The 15530-nt window shown below is 45.4% G+C and overlaps 1 protein-coding gene and 1 non-coding gene across 2 annotated transcripts in view; one reads left to right on the top strand and one right to left on the bottom strand.

The window, feature by feature from the left end:
• LOC125596381 overlaps nt 1-148 on the bottom strand; it is a 155-nt gene extending 7 nt beyond the window's left edge. Inside the window, exon 1 of the ribosomal RNA XR_007331021.1 lies at nt 1-148. This exon is cut by the window's left edge and continues 7 nt beyond it. This is a non-coding gene — a ribosomal RNA (5.8S ribosomal RNA).
• A 2201-nt stretch (nt 149-2349) lies between these two features.
• Nucleotides 2350-3420, top strand: LOC125596362. The gene is made up of 3 exons (XM_048771537.1): nt 2350-2547; nt 2650-2735; nt 2811-3420. The coding sequence occupies exons 1-3, from the start codon at nt 2350-2352 to the stop codon at nt 3418-3420; spliced, it is 894 nt and encodes a 297-aa protein (XP_048627494.1).
• Nucleotides 3421-15530: the final 12110 nt, after the last annotated feature.

Genomic DNA, 15530 nt, shown 5'->3' on the forward strand with positions numbered 1-15530 from the left:
CAGGCAGACGTGCCCTCGGCCAGAGGCTTGGGGCGCAACATGCGTTCAAAGACTCGATGGTTCACGGGAATCTGCAATTCACACCAAGTATCGCATTTTCCTACGTTCTTCATCGATGCAAGAGCCGAGATATCCATTTCCAAGAGTCGTTTAAGACTTTATATTGCAGGACTGCTTCCGAACAAACACCATCTCCGGGTTTGCGAAAGCAGGCTGTTTAGTTGCATTTTCCTTGACACTTTTCGTGCCGGGGTTTGGTGATTTCTGGGAGCTATGCGTACGATCCAACCAAAACTGAAGTCTTGGGTGTCATGTCCCCGGTCCGAGAAAGGATCGTTAGGATGAGCCATGGTGCGGGGAGATGCACCAGTCAGGTCATTAGACCAGTAGACAAGCGTATCATGGCTCAGACATAGGTTTAAGGGCATCAAAGTGTTGAGACTTAACCAGGGTGAAGAAAGAATGGGTTTAATAGAGCTGGATGAGTGATGTGCGAGCTGGACGGGAAAACGGCCGAGCTTGGGCAGCTCAGGAAATCTCAATGGGAGCGGCCGAGCTTGGGCAGTCAGTATGCATCAGCTCGTGGAGCTAGAAGGACTAGCTCACTCAGCTAGGACCAGCTAGCAGTCAGCTCAACTCAGCTGGGCTGAGTGTTCATGTCCGGGACGGTTGGGGCAGTTACAAGGATGGTTATAGTGGTTCGGTTAGATGGTGCGGCCACGGTATGGACGGTCAGTTAAAGGGCTTGGCCTTGGCTTCAGGATAGAGAACCGACAGGGACAGGAGTAGTTGGAGGCAGTTGAGGACCGGTTGGGGGCAGTTATTGCCGATCGGTTGCAAGGGAGAGAGAGACACCTTTTCGGTTACAACTTACACCCCTTCGGCCCCATGGCAGTTCTGACTCCCTCTCTCTATAAATACAGAGCCCTCGATCCTGAATTTGACACAGAATTCTTGAGGGGAACCTCTGCCAAAATCGTGAGAGACAAACCCCAAAAAGAGAAGAGAGAACCGGCGAGAGGCTTGGCTGTTCCAGGAGAAACCGGATCGTGGGAAGCAAGGCCTGAGAAGATGGATACCAGACAGAGAGACAGAGAGAATGACAAAGAGAAGGAGTTGGCGCCTGGGGAGAGAACGCCTAAGGTCAGTGGTGTGGACGGCAAGCGATCGGCCCTAGCCGGCTGATGATCCGATCGGGTTGTGGCTGGTTTGCTATGCACCTACATCTACTCTCTCTATCTCCATAGATTTGCTTGTCCTATCAGATTATTGTGTTCGTTTTTTTCTGTTCATACAGGGAACACTGAACCAAGGCCCTGGCCGGTTCAGTATCCAAGTCCTTGGCCTTTGGCCGGACTGTTCATGGTTGGATTTGGATGTTCTAGTGTGTTTTGTTGGAAACGGTTTATGGGAATCTATTAGTTGGGATTTATCAGGGATTATCATGAATTTTATTTAGTTTTTGGGAATTTATTTGAGTATGTTGGTTTGGACAGGTTATAGATTATAAGTAGCCGAACCATGCTTATCTAGACTTGATGTTAGGATATCGGCCTTATGAATGTGCATTGTGTCTTGTGTGGTTTCAGGATCGGACATGGACCGTGGTAAGGGAAAGCCACCGTGAAGACTCAGGCCATGGGAAGATGTGTGGTGAATGGGTCATTGTAGATAGATGTGAAATACTGATAGCCTATTGTGCAACTTGTGTATAACTTATTAGGACGGACCTAAGAATGATGTATGAATCTCAGTTTATATTTATACAATTGATTTGCCCCTTATGTTTCCTTGTTTAGATTTATTCTATTGAACCTCAGTTGAATTGAATTGAATTTAGAAAGATAAGACTTAAAACTTGATTCACTCGGACTTAGATTGAAAGGTTAAGGCCGCAGATCAGTTTGGGCTTAAGATCCGGGATCGGGTCTTACAAGTTGGTATCAGAGCAAGCTTTATTCTAGGATTGGTTTGGGTTATGTATTCACCACACATCCGACTGCTGGGTCTCACGGGTTTAGTTTGATGTTGTTTTCCTTAGTTCTAATCATGAGATGAGGTTTATACGTTTGGACTAACACTAAGTGTTTTTGCCTAAGGGAACTAAGCGGACTAAGTCCCGGAAGGGCAAGGAAGCGGCTAGTGGTTCTGGACCGGTCATAGGAGATGGGGCCAACCCAACTCAAGTGTTACCAACCCAGACGGGGCTGGTTAATGAGAAGACCGGGGAACCCTTAGCGACGTTCCTGCCTACTGAGGTTCAGGTTGATAACCTGGGCGAGCAACAAGAAGAGGAACGGGAGGAGGAAGGTGATTCCTCCCGTGCAGGTGATGGATGTTGATAAGGCCATGGGCACTCAGATGTTGGCTTTCACGCAGGCATTTACCCCATTTGTGAACTCATCGGTTGGCCAGATCACCCCAGCTCAGGCCACGGTTCAGGCAACTCAGAGAGCAGCTAGGACAGCTAGGACAGCAGCTGGTGTAGCTCGTGCAGCTGCACAAGTAGCTCGAACAGCTTCCAGGACCGCCGAGGACCGACCAACGGTCAAAGCTTAGGTATTGGAGATCGATCCACCAGCTCGTCCAGTTAGGAGAGTGGATTACTTGAGCCTTCTAGCTCACATCTCCAAGCTGGGTACGAAGCAGTTTGCTGGTAGTTCTGATCCCATTGAGGCAGACGAGTGGAGGAGCAGATTGGCTCGGAATTTCAGCTCAACTCGTTGCCCAGAGGAGTACAGGAAGGACATTGCGGTTCACTTCCTGGAAGGTGACGCACATAACTGGTGGTTAGCTCTGGACAAACGCAGCAATGGGACAATTGAGCGGTTCTCAGACTTCGACGTGGAGTTCAACCACAAATACTTCCCGGCTGAAGCTTGGGACCGTCTGGAGTCTCAGTTCCTAAACATGACTCAAGGACGCATGACAGTATGTGAGTACAAAGAGAAGTTCAACCGGCTCAAACGATATGTGGGTAAGGAGTTGGAGGAGGAGATGGTACATATACGTAGGTTTGTTCGAGGCCTAAGGGTCGAACTTCGAACCTATTGCTCTGTTGGTCACTTCCAGTCAGTGTCTGAACTGGTGGAACGCATGGCTTTGGTGGAGACTAACTTGGCCGAAGAGGCCAAACTGAAGTCTAGGAGCCACACGGCTTCTAGTGGATCCGGAAGCGACCGGAAGGGAAAGAGGGACACGGCCGAAGGTGGCAAGGCCTCAAGTGATAGGCCAGAGTGTCCTTCATGCGGAAGGCATCACGGTGGAGAGAGTTGGAAGGCAAAGGGGGCTTGCACCCGTTGTGGCAAGATGGGGCACTTTGCTCGAGACTGTCTTGGACGGTCAGAGAACCGTGGACAGGGCTCGGGGAGTGACCCCAGAAGCTGTCATTACAGCAGCAAGACGGGACACCTACGCTAGGAATGTCCCAAGATGCAATCTGATGCTAAAGCACGTGGGGAGGCCAGCAAGCCAAGCCAGACCCGAGGTCAGACCTTAGCACCGCGTCTGTATGAACTGACCAAGGACGCAGCAGAGGCTGGACCGTTCCTAGCGATCACTAGTAACATTCTAGATCCATTCTTTTCCAATTCAGTAGATTGGCATGGCACAGAACTTAGAATGGATTAGATGATTAGAAAAGGGGGGGGGGGGGTATTATGTAGGGACCCTATGTATTGGTGGTGTGAAAACACACGTACTGTTTGATACTGGAGCTACACACTGCTTTGTGAGCCCATATAAGATCGAAAAAGGGTTGTTCCAGATAGGAACGGAGGATGATCCTTGCATAGTGAATGCGGCCGGTGGGCAAGTAGTGCATTCATTAGGGTGAGTAAAGGATATCCCAATAGTGATCCAGGATAGAGTTATGCATGTGGATCTGGTTGTTGTCTGCCTTAAGAATCATGAGGTGATATTAGGCATGGACTGGCTTGGAAAGAACCGGGCCACTCTGGACTGTCACAGAGGAAGGGTGCAGTTTGAGAGTTGGTGTGGACCCCCGATCAGGTTCCAAGGTATTCGTCCGACCTCTGGATGCTTAGTGATATCAGCAGTCCAAGTGGAACGGATGCTTGAGAAGGGTTGTGAGGCCTTTTCGGTCACAATCGCCACTAAGGAGGTTGTAGGGGCTGGTGACCTGGACGGGATTCCGCTGGTTAAAGAGTTTGAGGATGTGTTTCGGGCACTACAGGGCATTCCCCTTGATAGGGCTGACCCGTTCATAATAGAACTAGAACCAGGGATGGCCCCAATGTCCAAAAGTCCATATCGTATGTCTCCGGCCGAGATGGCCGAGCTAAAGAAGCAACTGGAAGAGTTGTTGGACAAAGGGTTCATACGACCAAGTGTCTTGCCTTGGGGAGCACCAGTTGTTTTTGTGAAGAAAAAGGATGGTAGCTTCAGGCTGTGTATTGATTACCGAGGGTTGAATAGGGTTACTCTGAAGAACAAGTACCCATTACCCAGAATTTATGAGCTGTTGGATCAGCTCAAAGGGGCCAAATGGTTTTCCAAGATAGATTTAGCCTCAAGGTATCATCAGATCCCAATTGAGCCTAATGATTTCGGGCAGACGGCGTTCCAGACTAGGTATGGCGACTATGAGTTTGTGATGATGCCATTTGGTTTAACCAATGCACCAGCTGCATTCACGAAGATGATGAATGGTATCTTTCGAGATTTCTTGGATGAATTTGTAATCATCTTCATAGATGACATACTTGTATATTCCAGAAACAAGGAAGACCATGAGAAGCATCTCTGGGCCGTACTAGGACGTTTGAGGGAACATAAACTCTTTGCCAAACTAAGCAAGTCTAGTTTATGGCAGAAGAGCATTGGGTTCCTCGGACACATTGTGTCTGATCAGGGCGTGTCAGTAGATCCGGAGAAGGTTCAGACTATACGAGATTGGCTGCAGCCTAGGAATGCTACTGAAGTTAGGAGTTTCCTAAGGCTGGCCGGCTACTACAGAAAGTATGTCAAGGGGTTTGCGAGTTTGGCTCAACCCATGACACGACTTACAGGCAAGGATGTGAAGTTTGCCTGGAATGAAGGGTGTGAGAAGTGTTTCTCAGCTCTAAAGGATATGCTGACGAATGCACCAATATTGGTATTGCTGGAGGCAGATCAACCTTATTTGGTCTATACAGATGCGTCCATCACTGGGTTGGGGTGCGTCCTGACTCAACATGGGAAGGTGATTGCTTACGCTTCGAGACAGCTGAGAAAGAATGAAGGGAATTATCCGACCCATGATCTAGAGATGGCGGCAGTGATGTTTGCTTTAAAGATATGGAGATCGTATCTGTACGGAGCCAAAGTCCAGATTCTCACTGATCATAAAAGCTTGAAGTACATTTTCACTCAGCCTGAGTTGAACTTGAGTCAAAGAAGATGGATGGAGTTTGTTGCTGATTATGATCTGGACATAGCATGCCATCCAGGCAAGGCTAACCTAGTGGCTGATGCCTTAAGCCGGAGACGTGCATAGGTCTCGGCCGAAAGAGAAGCGGATGAACTAGAAGGGATGGTTCGGTCACTACATCTAAATACCTTGGTTGAACGTAATGAGCTATTGGGATTAGAGGCAGTGGATCAGGCCGATCTACTTACCAGGATACAGCAGGCCTAGAGTTTGGATGAGAACTTGCAGAAAGTGGCTCTTAACGACAAGACGGAGTATCAGATCACAAGCAACGGAACAATCTTGGTGAATGGCCAAGTAAGTGTTCGAAACAGCAAGGAGCTTAAAGTAGAGATTATGAGTTAGGCTAAATAAGTCAATGTTCTCAGTCCACCCCGGGCTGAATAAGATGTATAGGGATTTAAAAAGGTACTATCACTGGGTAAGGATGAAAACAGATGTGGCCGAGTGGTGGCGAGGTGTCCTACTTGCCAGCTTGTGAAGGCCGAACATCAAGTGCCCAGTGGTATGCTCCAGAATCTCCCCATACCAGAGTGGAAGTGGGATCACATCACAATGGATTTTGAGACCGGTTTTCCTACGACCAGGAACCAAAACGATGTGGTTTGGGTGGTGGTTGACAGACTAACCAAGTTGGCCCACTTCTTACCAATACGGAGAGGAGATTGAGTGGATCAAATCGTGAAGATTTACTTGGACGAGATAGTACGTCTGCATGGAGTGCCAGCTAGTATTGTCTTGGACAGAGACCCTAGGTTCACCTCTTACTTCTGGCAGGCTTTTCAAAAAGTCTTAAGAACAAGAATGAACATGAGCACAGCCTATCATCCTCAGACGGATGGGCAGTTAGAGAGGACAATCCAGACATTTGAAGACATGTTAAGGGCCGTGGTGTTGGATTGGGGCGACTCATGGGAAAAGCATCTACCCTTGGTCGAGTTTGCCTACAACAACAGTTTCCATACTAGCATTAGGATGTCACCTTATGAAGCACTGTTTGGACGGCCTTGCAGGATGCCATTATGCTCGACCCAAGTGAGGGAGAGGAGCATGTTGGATCCTGAGATAGTGGAAGAAACCACTGAGAATATAAGGTTCTTAAAGGAGAAAATGAAAGAAGCACAGGATCGTCAAAAGAGTTATGCAGATAGACGGAGGAAATATCTTGAGTTTGAAGTTGAATACTTGGTCTATCTCAAGATGATCACATTCAAAGGGAGGGCTAGAGTTTCTGGCAAAAGAAAACTAGACCCTAGGTACTTGGGTCCGTTCAGAATCATAGAAAGAGTTGGGGCTGTGGCTTATAAGTTGGAACTGCCACCAGCCATGGATGCGTTCCATAACGTGTTTCATGTGTCACAACTCCGAAAATGTTTGTCTGATCAGGACATAATACTACCCGAGATCCCTACGGATTTGGATAAGAATCTGACTCTAGAGACGAGGCCGGTCCGCATAGTGGACCGAACAGAAAAGACAACAAGGAAGAAGACCATTCCCATGATCAAGGTCGTGTGGGAATACAATGGCAAGGATGTAATCACCTGGGAAACAGAGGCAACGATGAAGGCCGAGTATCCTGAGTGGTATGATCAGGTTGTCCGCGAGGAAACACATGATGAGGATTCGAGGACGAATCCATCCCAAGTGGGGGAGACTTGTCATGTCCCCGGTCCGAAATAGGATCGTTGGGACGAGCCATGGTGCTGGAGACGCACCAGTCAGGTCATTAGACCAGTAGACAAGCGTATCATGGCTCAGACATAGGGTTAAGGGCACCAAAGTGTTGAGACTTAACCAGGGTGAAGAAAGAATGGGTTTAATAGAGATGGACGAGTGATGTGGGAGCTGGACGGGACAGCGGCCGAGCTTGGTCAGCTCAGGGAAGCTCAATGGGAGTGGCCGAGCTTGGGCAGGCAGTATGCATCAGCTCGTGGAGCTAGAAGGACTATCTCACTCAGCTGGGACCAGCTAGCAGTCAGCTCAACTCAGCTGGGCCGAGTGTTCATGTCCGGGACAATTGGGCGGTTACAAGGATGGTTATGGTGGTTCAGTTAGATGGTGCGGCCACGGTATGGACAGTCAGTTAAAGGGCTTGGCCTTGGCTTCAGGATAGAGAACCGACAGGGACAGGAGCAGTTGGAGGCAGTTGAGGACCGGTTGTGTAACACCCCCGATCCGGAATAAATAAAAGTTAATTAGTTTGCCATGCACCAATTAAACAAGAACATGCACGACGAACTAAAGAACTCTAACCAGATCAAAGATACTACTACCACGTGCCCGAACATTTGATATTAGGTTCCCTGATCAGATCCGAAATCTTAAGATCATATGTCCAAGAACCGGTTTCCTAGCGATTCCAAGTTAAGGCTTTGCAACCCGAGTTTGAAACCGTTAGTTAGTTCGTCCCTGACTAGGACTAGTATCATATGGAATCCAAGAATTTCATAAACCTTTTCTTATTCATATACTTTAAGTTCAACCACATCAAAACTTTATACATGCTCGGCCGAAGTTCAAAACTATGGTTTTGAACTTCGGCCGAGCATGTTTGCAAAAGGTAGCAAATCTACACCAACAGCTTTGTGCTCCTTCGATCCCAAATGGAACATACTTCTACGGGTTACCTGCAAAACAAAGAGTCTAATGAGCAACTATTTTGCTCAGTGAGTCGGGTTTCCTGACAATTATTTATCCCCCCATTATGCATCAAACATTAAGCAACAAGGATCAATTATATTAAGAAATATGCAATGCAAAAATAAAGCAATCATGTAAACAAGCATCCACTCTTCACGAGTGGTTAGATCATTATTGATCATCGAGGACTGCCTCTCGCCATTGGTTCCTAACTCGATACGAAGTCCATAATACATCCCTTCTTGCGCCCATTGACTCTAAAAAGCCGATGGCCTGGATAACACACTTGCTGCATCGTCATGCAGCTACACGGTCGAGGGTAGCTAACCCTATCACACGTGTCTTCGCGTCCTGCCCGGAACTAATTTTGGTAAGGCCCCGGACAAGGCACGGGCCTTGAGTGGACACAAATGACTCTCACGACACTCCACCCGAGTGTTGGACTCTCATGGATCAAGTCCGTGGATTTACGGGTTTCCCCGTTAAAATATGATCAAACATGTTATATTATCTGAGCCGAGGCCCAAACAATATAATGCAATGACATAAGTATATGCAACACAACATCAATGTATCATAGTCATGTTATACACCTCGAGCCCAAGCCCGACGATATAACTCAACATCTTTCACAAACATCAATCATTATCATAACATTATATATCTAAACGCGCAACCTAGCTATGCATTAACCAATACTCTTGTTTTGCAGGCGCTATCGCACACACAACAATCATAACCCATAACCGAAACTCACCTCAACACTTAGATGAAAGTTTTGGACTGGAAATGCTTCTATCTCCCGGTCGGCTTCACTTTAAACTTTTATTGGAAAATTCTAGAGCTTAAGAAATCTCAGGGTTAAGACTTTTTCGAGCTGCTATGGTTAGGGTTCTAAGCATGAGAAATGACTAAGGGGGTGGTCTGCTATTTATAGGCTGGAGAATGAGCTCAGGAGAAGGTATAGCTCGTGCGTTAAAAGCAGGAGCTGTCATGGGTGCCCCATGCAACCAATTGGAAAGAGATTGGTGTGCTGCCACAAATCTGTCCAATTAAAACAAGTTTTGTGGCCAGCCACCAATTCAACCAATAGGAGATAAGAAAGAGCTGCTTGGAGGATTCTCCAGTAAAGGAGTAACACATGTCTAGCTGCTTAAGGAGGTAGACAAGCAGCTGCATCCTCCAGAAGCTTCCGGATATGCTTAACACATCGTAGATGGGCCCGAATGGGCCTTATTTAAATCCCGAACGTGTTATAAGCTGATCCGAGCTGGCGGAAATGTTTCTCCTTGACAAAAACCTAGATTTCTTAGACCAAAACATTTATAAAATAACTCTATGGTCGTTCCTATCTTAAGGCCTTATAATAAATTTTCGATTAATTTTCTCATCCGACTAGGACGTTCTAGGCCGAACCGCGAGCATTTTAAATCCACTAAACATCCAGAAGAATTTATTTCTTCAGATGGAAAACCATTCTAAGACTTTCTAAATTTTTCTAATGTACCTTGGGATTCACAAACATCCACGGGAAAAGATCAATCCGACTTCCACTTACTTGAGTAATTTTCTCAGCTGTTACAAGATTTTTCCTTGTCTACGTTTTACTCTTTAAAGAGGGTTATTTCATTCTCCCCCTCTTAATAGAATTCGTCCCAAATTCTTAGTGGTTTGATGCTCCACCCATCTGATCTTCATCATCTTCCAAAAACAGTTTAGGATGAGTTGCTCTAAACCTCTCTTCATCTTCCCATGTCACAATTACTCGACGCTGTTTTCCCCAAAATACTTGCACTTGAGGAATCTCTCGATTCTTCAGTTTTCTTATTCGTCTTTCTCCAATTCGTAGTGGTCCTTCAGGGTAAGTGAGGTTGGAACGAAGGTTTTCTACTCGTTGCGGCTCTACTTCGAAAGGATTTCGTATATGCCTTCTTAACATCGAGAAATGGAAAACTGGGTGAAGAGCCATATCTGAGGGTAACTGTAATTCATAGGCTACTTCTCCAACCCGTTGCATCACTCAGTATGGTCCTATATATCGAGTGGCTAACTTTTCCACTTTTCCGAATCTATCTCTCCCTTTCTGTGCGGCCACCTTCAAATATACCCAATCACAAACTTGAAATATTACTTCACGTCTATTCTGATCGGCATACTTCTTCTGCCTGTCTTGAGCTTTCTTCATATTCTCCCGGATAATCTTTATCTTTTCTGTTGTTTCATCTACTACATCTGGTCCTAACATATGTATTTCTCCAACTTCAGCCCAACACAGTGGTGTGTGGCAAGGTCGTCCATATAATGCCTCATATGGGGACATTCCAATACTTGCATGGTAACTGTTGTTATAAGAGAACTCTACCAAAGGTAAGTATTGTTCCCATGTACCTGACCAGTCTAAAACACACATTCTTAGCAAATCTTCCAAGGTTCTGATTGTTTGCTCCATCTGCCCGTCAGTTTCAGGGTGAAACGCTGTACTCATATGAAGATCAGTCCCCAATACTTGCTGGAAAGCTCTCCAGAATTGAGCCGTAAATCTTGGATCACGATCAGATACTATGTTGGCAGGAACTCCGTGTAATCGTACTATCTCCTTTAAGTAAACTTCTGCCAGTACTTCTACCTTGTCAACAATTCTAACGGGTAGAAAATGAGCAGTCTTAGTTAGTCGGTCTACCACCACCCATATAGTATCATTCCCTCTTCCTGGTGCTCGAGGTAGTCCTGTTACAAAATCAATAGCCACTGACTCCCACTTCCATTATGGGATTGGTAGGCTTTGCAATATCCTCCCGGCACTTGATGGTCAGCCTTAATTTGTTGGCAGGTATGGCACTGAGCGACCCACTTAGCAACTGATCGTTTGATTCCTGGCCAGTGATAGTATCGACGTATATCCTGGTACATCTTGGTGCTTCCAGGATGAATACTTAATATTGAGTGGTGTGCGATTCTCAAGATCTCTTCTCGTAACTCCTTTCCTACAGGTACGGTTATCCTTCCGTTCAGTAGGAGAGTTCTGTCATCAGCCAAATGATAACCACTATCATTTCTTTCGCCTGATTCTTCAAGTTCTTTTATAATCTTCTTTAGCTTCACATCTTCCTTCTGCTCTTCTCGAATTCTTTGCAGGAGGTTTGCTTGATTCACTGCTCGCAATCCCAATGGCTCGCTGCCTCGCCTTCCATGGCTGAAAGACTAATCATCTTGAATTATGCGTTTAAGGCTTCTAAGTCTTCTCAATAGTTGTATCACTTCTCCTCCGACTCAGTGCATCTCCTACCACATTCGCCTTTCCTGGGTGATATTGGATTTGTAAGTCATAATCCGTGATAAACTCCATCCACCTCCTTTGTCACAAATTCAAATCTGACTGAGTAAAGAGATACTTGAGACTCTTGTGATCAGTAAAGATTTGAATCGTCTCGCCATAAAGATAGGATCTCCATATTTTTAAAGCAAATACCACTGCGGCCATCTCTAGATCGTGGGTGGGGTAATTCTCCTCGTGCTTCCTTAGCTGTCTTGAACCATAGGCGATGACCTTTTCATCCTGCATCAGTACACAGCCCAGTCCTACTCGAGAAGCATCAGTGTATACTGTGTAAGGTCTTCCTTGAGTAGGTAATGCAAGAATAGGTGCTGTCGTCAAAGCTTCCTTTAATTGTGTAAAAGCCTTTTCTCTTTCTTATCCCATTCAAATGATATATCTTTCCCAGTCAGCCTCGTCAAGGGTTTGGCCATGATGGAAAAGTTCCTCACAAACTTTCGATAATACCCAGCCAATCCTAGAATGCTTCGAACCTCGGTAGCGCTGGTAGGACGTGGCCAGTCCTTAACTACTTTAACCTTTTCAGGATCTACTGCAACTCCCTTCTCTGACATTCGATGAGCAAGGAATCCAATCTCCCTTTTCCAGAAACTACATTTACTAAACTTGGCGAACAACTTATGGCTTCTTTATCGCTCTAACACATTTTGGAGGTGCTCTGCATGTTCCTCTTTACTCTTGGAATAAATAAGTATATCATCAATAAAGATGATTACAAATTTATCCAAGTAATCACGAAATATATCATTCATCAAGCGCATGAAAGCAGCCGGCGCATTAGTAAGACCAAAAGGCATTACCACAAATTCATAGTGGCCATACGGGGTCCTAAAAGCCGTCTTCATGATATCGGACTCTGATATTAGGATTTGATGATATCCTGATGCCAAATCTATCTTTGAGAACCAGCTTGCCCCATGAAGCTGATCCAACAATTATCGATCCTTGGCAAGGGATACTTGTCATTTACTGTAACATTGTTAATCCCTCTATAATCGATGCATAACCGCATGGTACAGTCTTTCTTTTTAAAATAAGACTGGTGCTCCCCATGGTGAAGAACTCGGTCTGATAAATCCTTTTTCTATAAAATCTTCCAACTGCTTCTTTAATTCAGCAAGCTCAGCTGGAGCCATTCGATAAGGTGCCTTAGCTATTGGGGCTGCTCCCGGCTCTAATGTAATGGTGAAAGGATCACTTCGTGGTGGGGGCAATCCTTCCAATGGCTGGAATACATCCTGGTATTATTTTACTACTGCTATCTCTTCCAACTTTGTCCCTTCTTTCAATTCTCCTCCAAGGGTAGTTAGAGTTACAAGATATACCTCGCCCTTGATCAAATCTTTCTCAACTCTTAAGGCAGATACAAGTGGCACTCCAGCACTTGGACATATTCCATAGTATGTCGTTGATGGTTGTCCTCTTTCTTCAAATGTAATTCTTCCTCGACCACAATCGAACTGTGCGTAGTATCTCGACAGCCAGTCCATGCCCAAAATTACTTCGTGTTGTCCTAAAGAAACAACTAGCAGGTCTGCCGGATATACCGTTGATCCCACATAGATTGGAATCCCAAGTACACAGCTATCGGCACGAAGGTTATGGTTTCCAGGGGTTCTAACTGAAACACCTACCTTTACTCTAGTAAAGGTTCCCTTAAAACTCGACACTACCTCGGGTATCACAAAGCTATGTGTGGCACCCGAGTCGAAGAGAACATGCACATAAACTCCACCAGCACACAATGTTCCTAAACAATATTATTTCACATTTTATATTTCATGCATCAAATTCACACAAACAAGCAATGAGTTAAAACCCTACTTACCTGTGATCGGTCCCTGATGGGCTGTTGTGGTTCGGGTTTTCCTAACTCTAAAGCATTCACTTGCTTTCCAACTGCTGGCGCTTCGGGGCTGGTTCAGTCGCTAGTCTAGTGGGTTGTGCTGGAAGCAAACTTGTCTTTATTGGGACAACTGTTGGCATAATGCCCTTTCTTACCACACGAGAAGAAAGTAATATAATCAGGGGCTTTTCTTCCCTGACTATAAGGACAACTGCTAGAAAAATGTCCTGTACCACGACAAGTGTAACACACATCTGGGCCATTCGTAAACCGTCTGTCATTCCTTCTTCCTCGGCCTCTCCCTCGATTAAATTGTCCTTTATTATTCATTCTTCGTACTCCTAGCCCTTCAGTTCTGCGAGATGGCTCTGCATGTTTCATCATGGCTTGCTCCTTTTCCATACCTTCTTCAACATTTACTGCTATCTCTGCCAATTCATAAAGGCTATGAAACTTCACTACTTGCAGTCGGCTAGCCAAATCCGCTCGCAATCCTCTTATAAACCTTTGAATTAGTGCACCTTCATTCCTTGCTCCATAAGGAGAATATTTCCTTAGCTTTGTAACTCCGTTCATACTCCCTGACTTTCCGGTTGCCTTGAGTTAACTCCAAGAATTGAATCTCCAGCCGGTCTTTTGCTTCAGGTGGGAAGTATTTCCGTTCAAATTCGTTTTAAAATCTTCCCAGTCGATCTCTCTTCCCATATAGTATTCTTCCACGTTATCCCACCAATCAGAAGCATCTTTGGTTAAGTAGTATATTGCCACATCCTTCTTGAAATTATCAGGGCAGTGGATGGCCCGAAAGTTTTTCTCCAAATTCCTTGGCCATGTTGACGCTTCAAAGGGATCTGTTCCTCCAGGATATCTAACGGTTCCAAATTTCTTCATTAATGTGACCATCTTCAGGTAATCAAGAGAGGATGATGGTCTTCGCTCTGATGATTCACCGGTTCTAAGATCAAGTCTATCTAGCAAGCCTTGTACTAATACTGTAAGAGAATCAGAACTCCCAGCTGTCCTCTGTTCTTGCTACAACGTGGATCGGGCGTCCTTTCCCGGTGCATGAACTCAGATTCATTCCGCCTTGGATTATGTGTTGTTGCATAATTCGCCTTGATCCATACATATCAGGTGCTTGATTCCTCTCCCTCAGATCCTCATATCGTTCTTCTTGCTCATATCCCATATGTGAATCCGTCGGATTTCTCCCGGTCGACTCATGTTCGTGTTCATAGCAATGGTTATTTCCTTGTGCTATCGCAGAATCATCTGTTACCTCAAGGTTTGAATAGACTGCGGGTTTTCAGAATTACGTTGTCCATATCTTGGTGGTGTCATCATTGGCTCCTCACTCCTTGTACGTCTTGGAAACATACTGCAGTACAACCCAGGGTAAGTACTAATCCAACTTATCTAACAAAGGAGCATGTTGGTTTCCTATTCTACCTTTTGCGACACCTTTGACTCGATAAATTATTGAAAACAGTTCCCAAGTGAGCAAAGTGAACCATGCTCTGATACCACCTTCGTTGTAACACCCCCGATCCGGAATCCAAGCTTTCACAAACTTTCTTATTTATATACTTTAAGTTCAATCACATCAAAAACTTTTTATACATGCTCGGCCGAAGTTCAAAACCATATCTTAAAAATAAAAACGTACGTGTTTGCAAAATGTAGAAATCTACACCAAAAGCTTTGTGCTCCTCCGATCCCAAATGGAACCTACTACTACGGGTTACCATAACACAAGAGTCTAATGAGCACTATTTGCTCAGTGACTCCGGTTTCCTAACATTATTTTATCCCCATTATGCATCAAAGATTAAGCAACAAGGATCAATATATTAAGAAATAGGAATGCAAAAATAAAGCAATCATTGTAAAAAAGCATCCACTCTTCACGAGTGGTTAGATCATTATTGATCATCGAGGACTGCCTCTCGCCATTGGCTCCTAACTCGATACGAAGTCCATAACACATCCCTTCTTGCGCCCATTGACTCTAAACACAAAGTCTAAAAAGCCGATGGCCCAGATAACACACGTGCCGCATCGTCATGCAGCTACACGGTCGAGGGTTAGCTAACCCTATCACACGTGTCTTCGCGTCCTGCCCGGAAACTAATTTTGGTAAGGCCCCAGACAAGGCACGGCCGAAGTGGACACCAGTGACTATCACGAACTCCATCCGGTGCGGACTCTCATGTATCAAGTCCGTGGATTAGGGTTTCCCCGTTAAGATATGAACAAACATGTTATATTATCGAGCC

Source organism: Brassica napus, unplaced genomic scaffold (assembly GCF_020379485.1).
Source record: "Brassica napus cultivar Da-Ae unplaced genomic scaffold, Da-Ae ScsIHWf_1200;HRSCAF=1717, whole genome shotgun sequence".
Lineage (NCBI taxonomy): Eukaryota > Viridiplantae > Streptophyta > Magnoliopsida > Brassicales > Brassicaceae > Brassica > Brassica napus.

Excerpts from the sequence above, each read along its gene's own strand:
- LOC125596362 (XM_048771537.1), top strand. The coding sequence starts at position 2,350 with ATGGGCACTCAGATGTTGGCTTTCACGCAGGCATTTACCCCATTTGTG. Across the intron at positions 2,548-2,649 it reads CCGCCGAGGACCGACCAACG|TTTGCTGGTAGTTCTGATCC; the intron begins GTCAAAGCTTAG and ends GGTACGAAGCAG. Across the intron at positions 2,736-2,810 it reads TCAACTCGTTGCCCAGAGGA|CAATGGGACAATTGAGCGGT; the intron begins GTACAGGAAGGA and ends GGACAAACGCAG.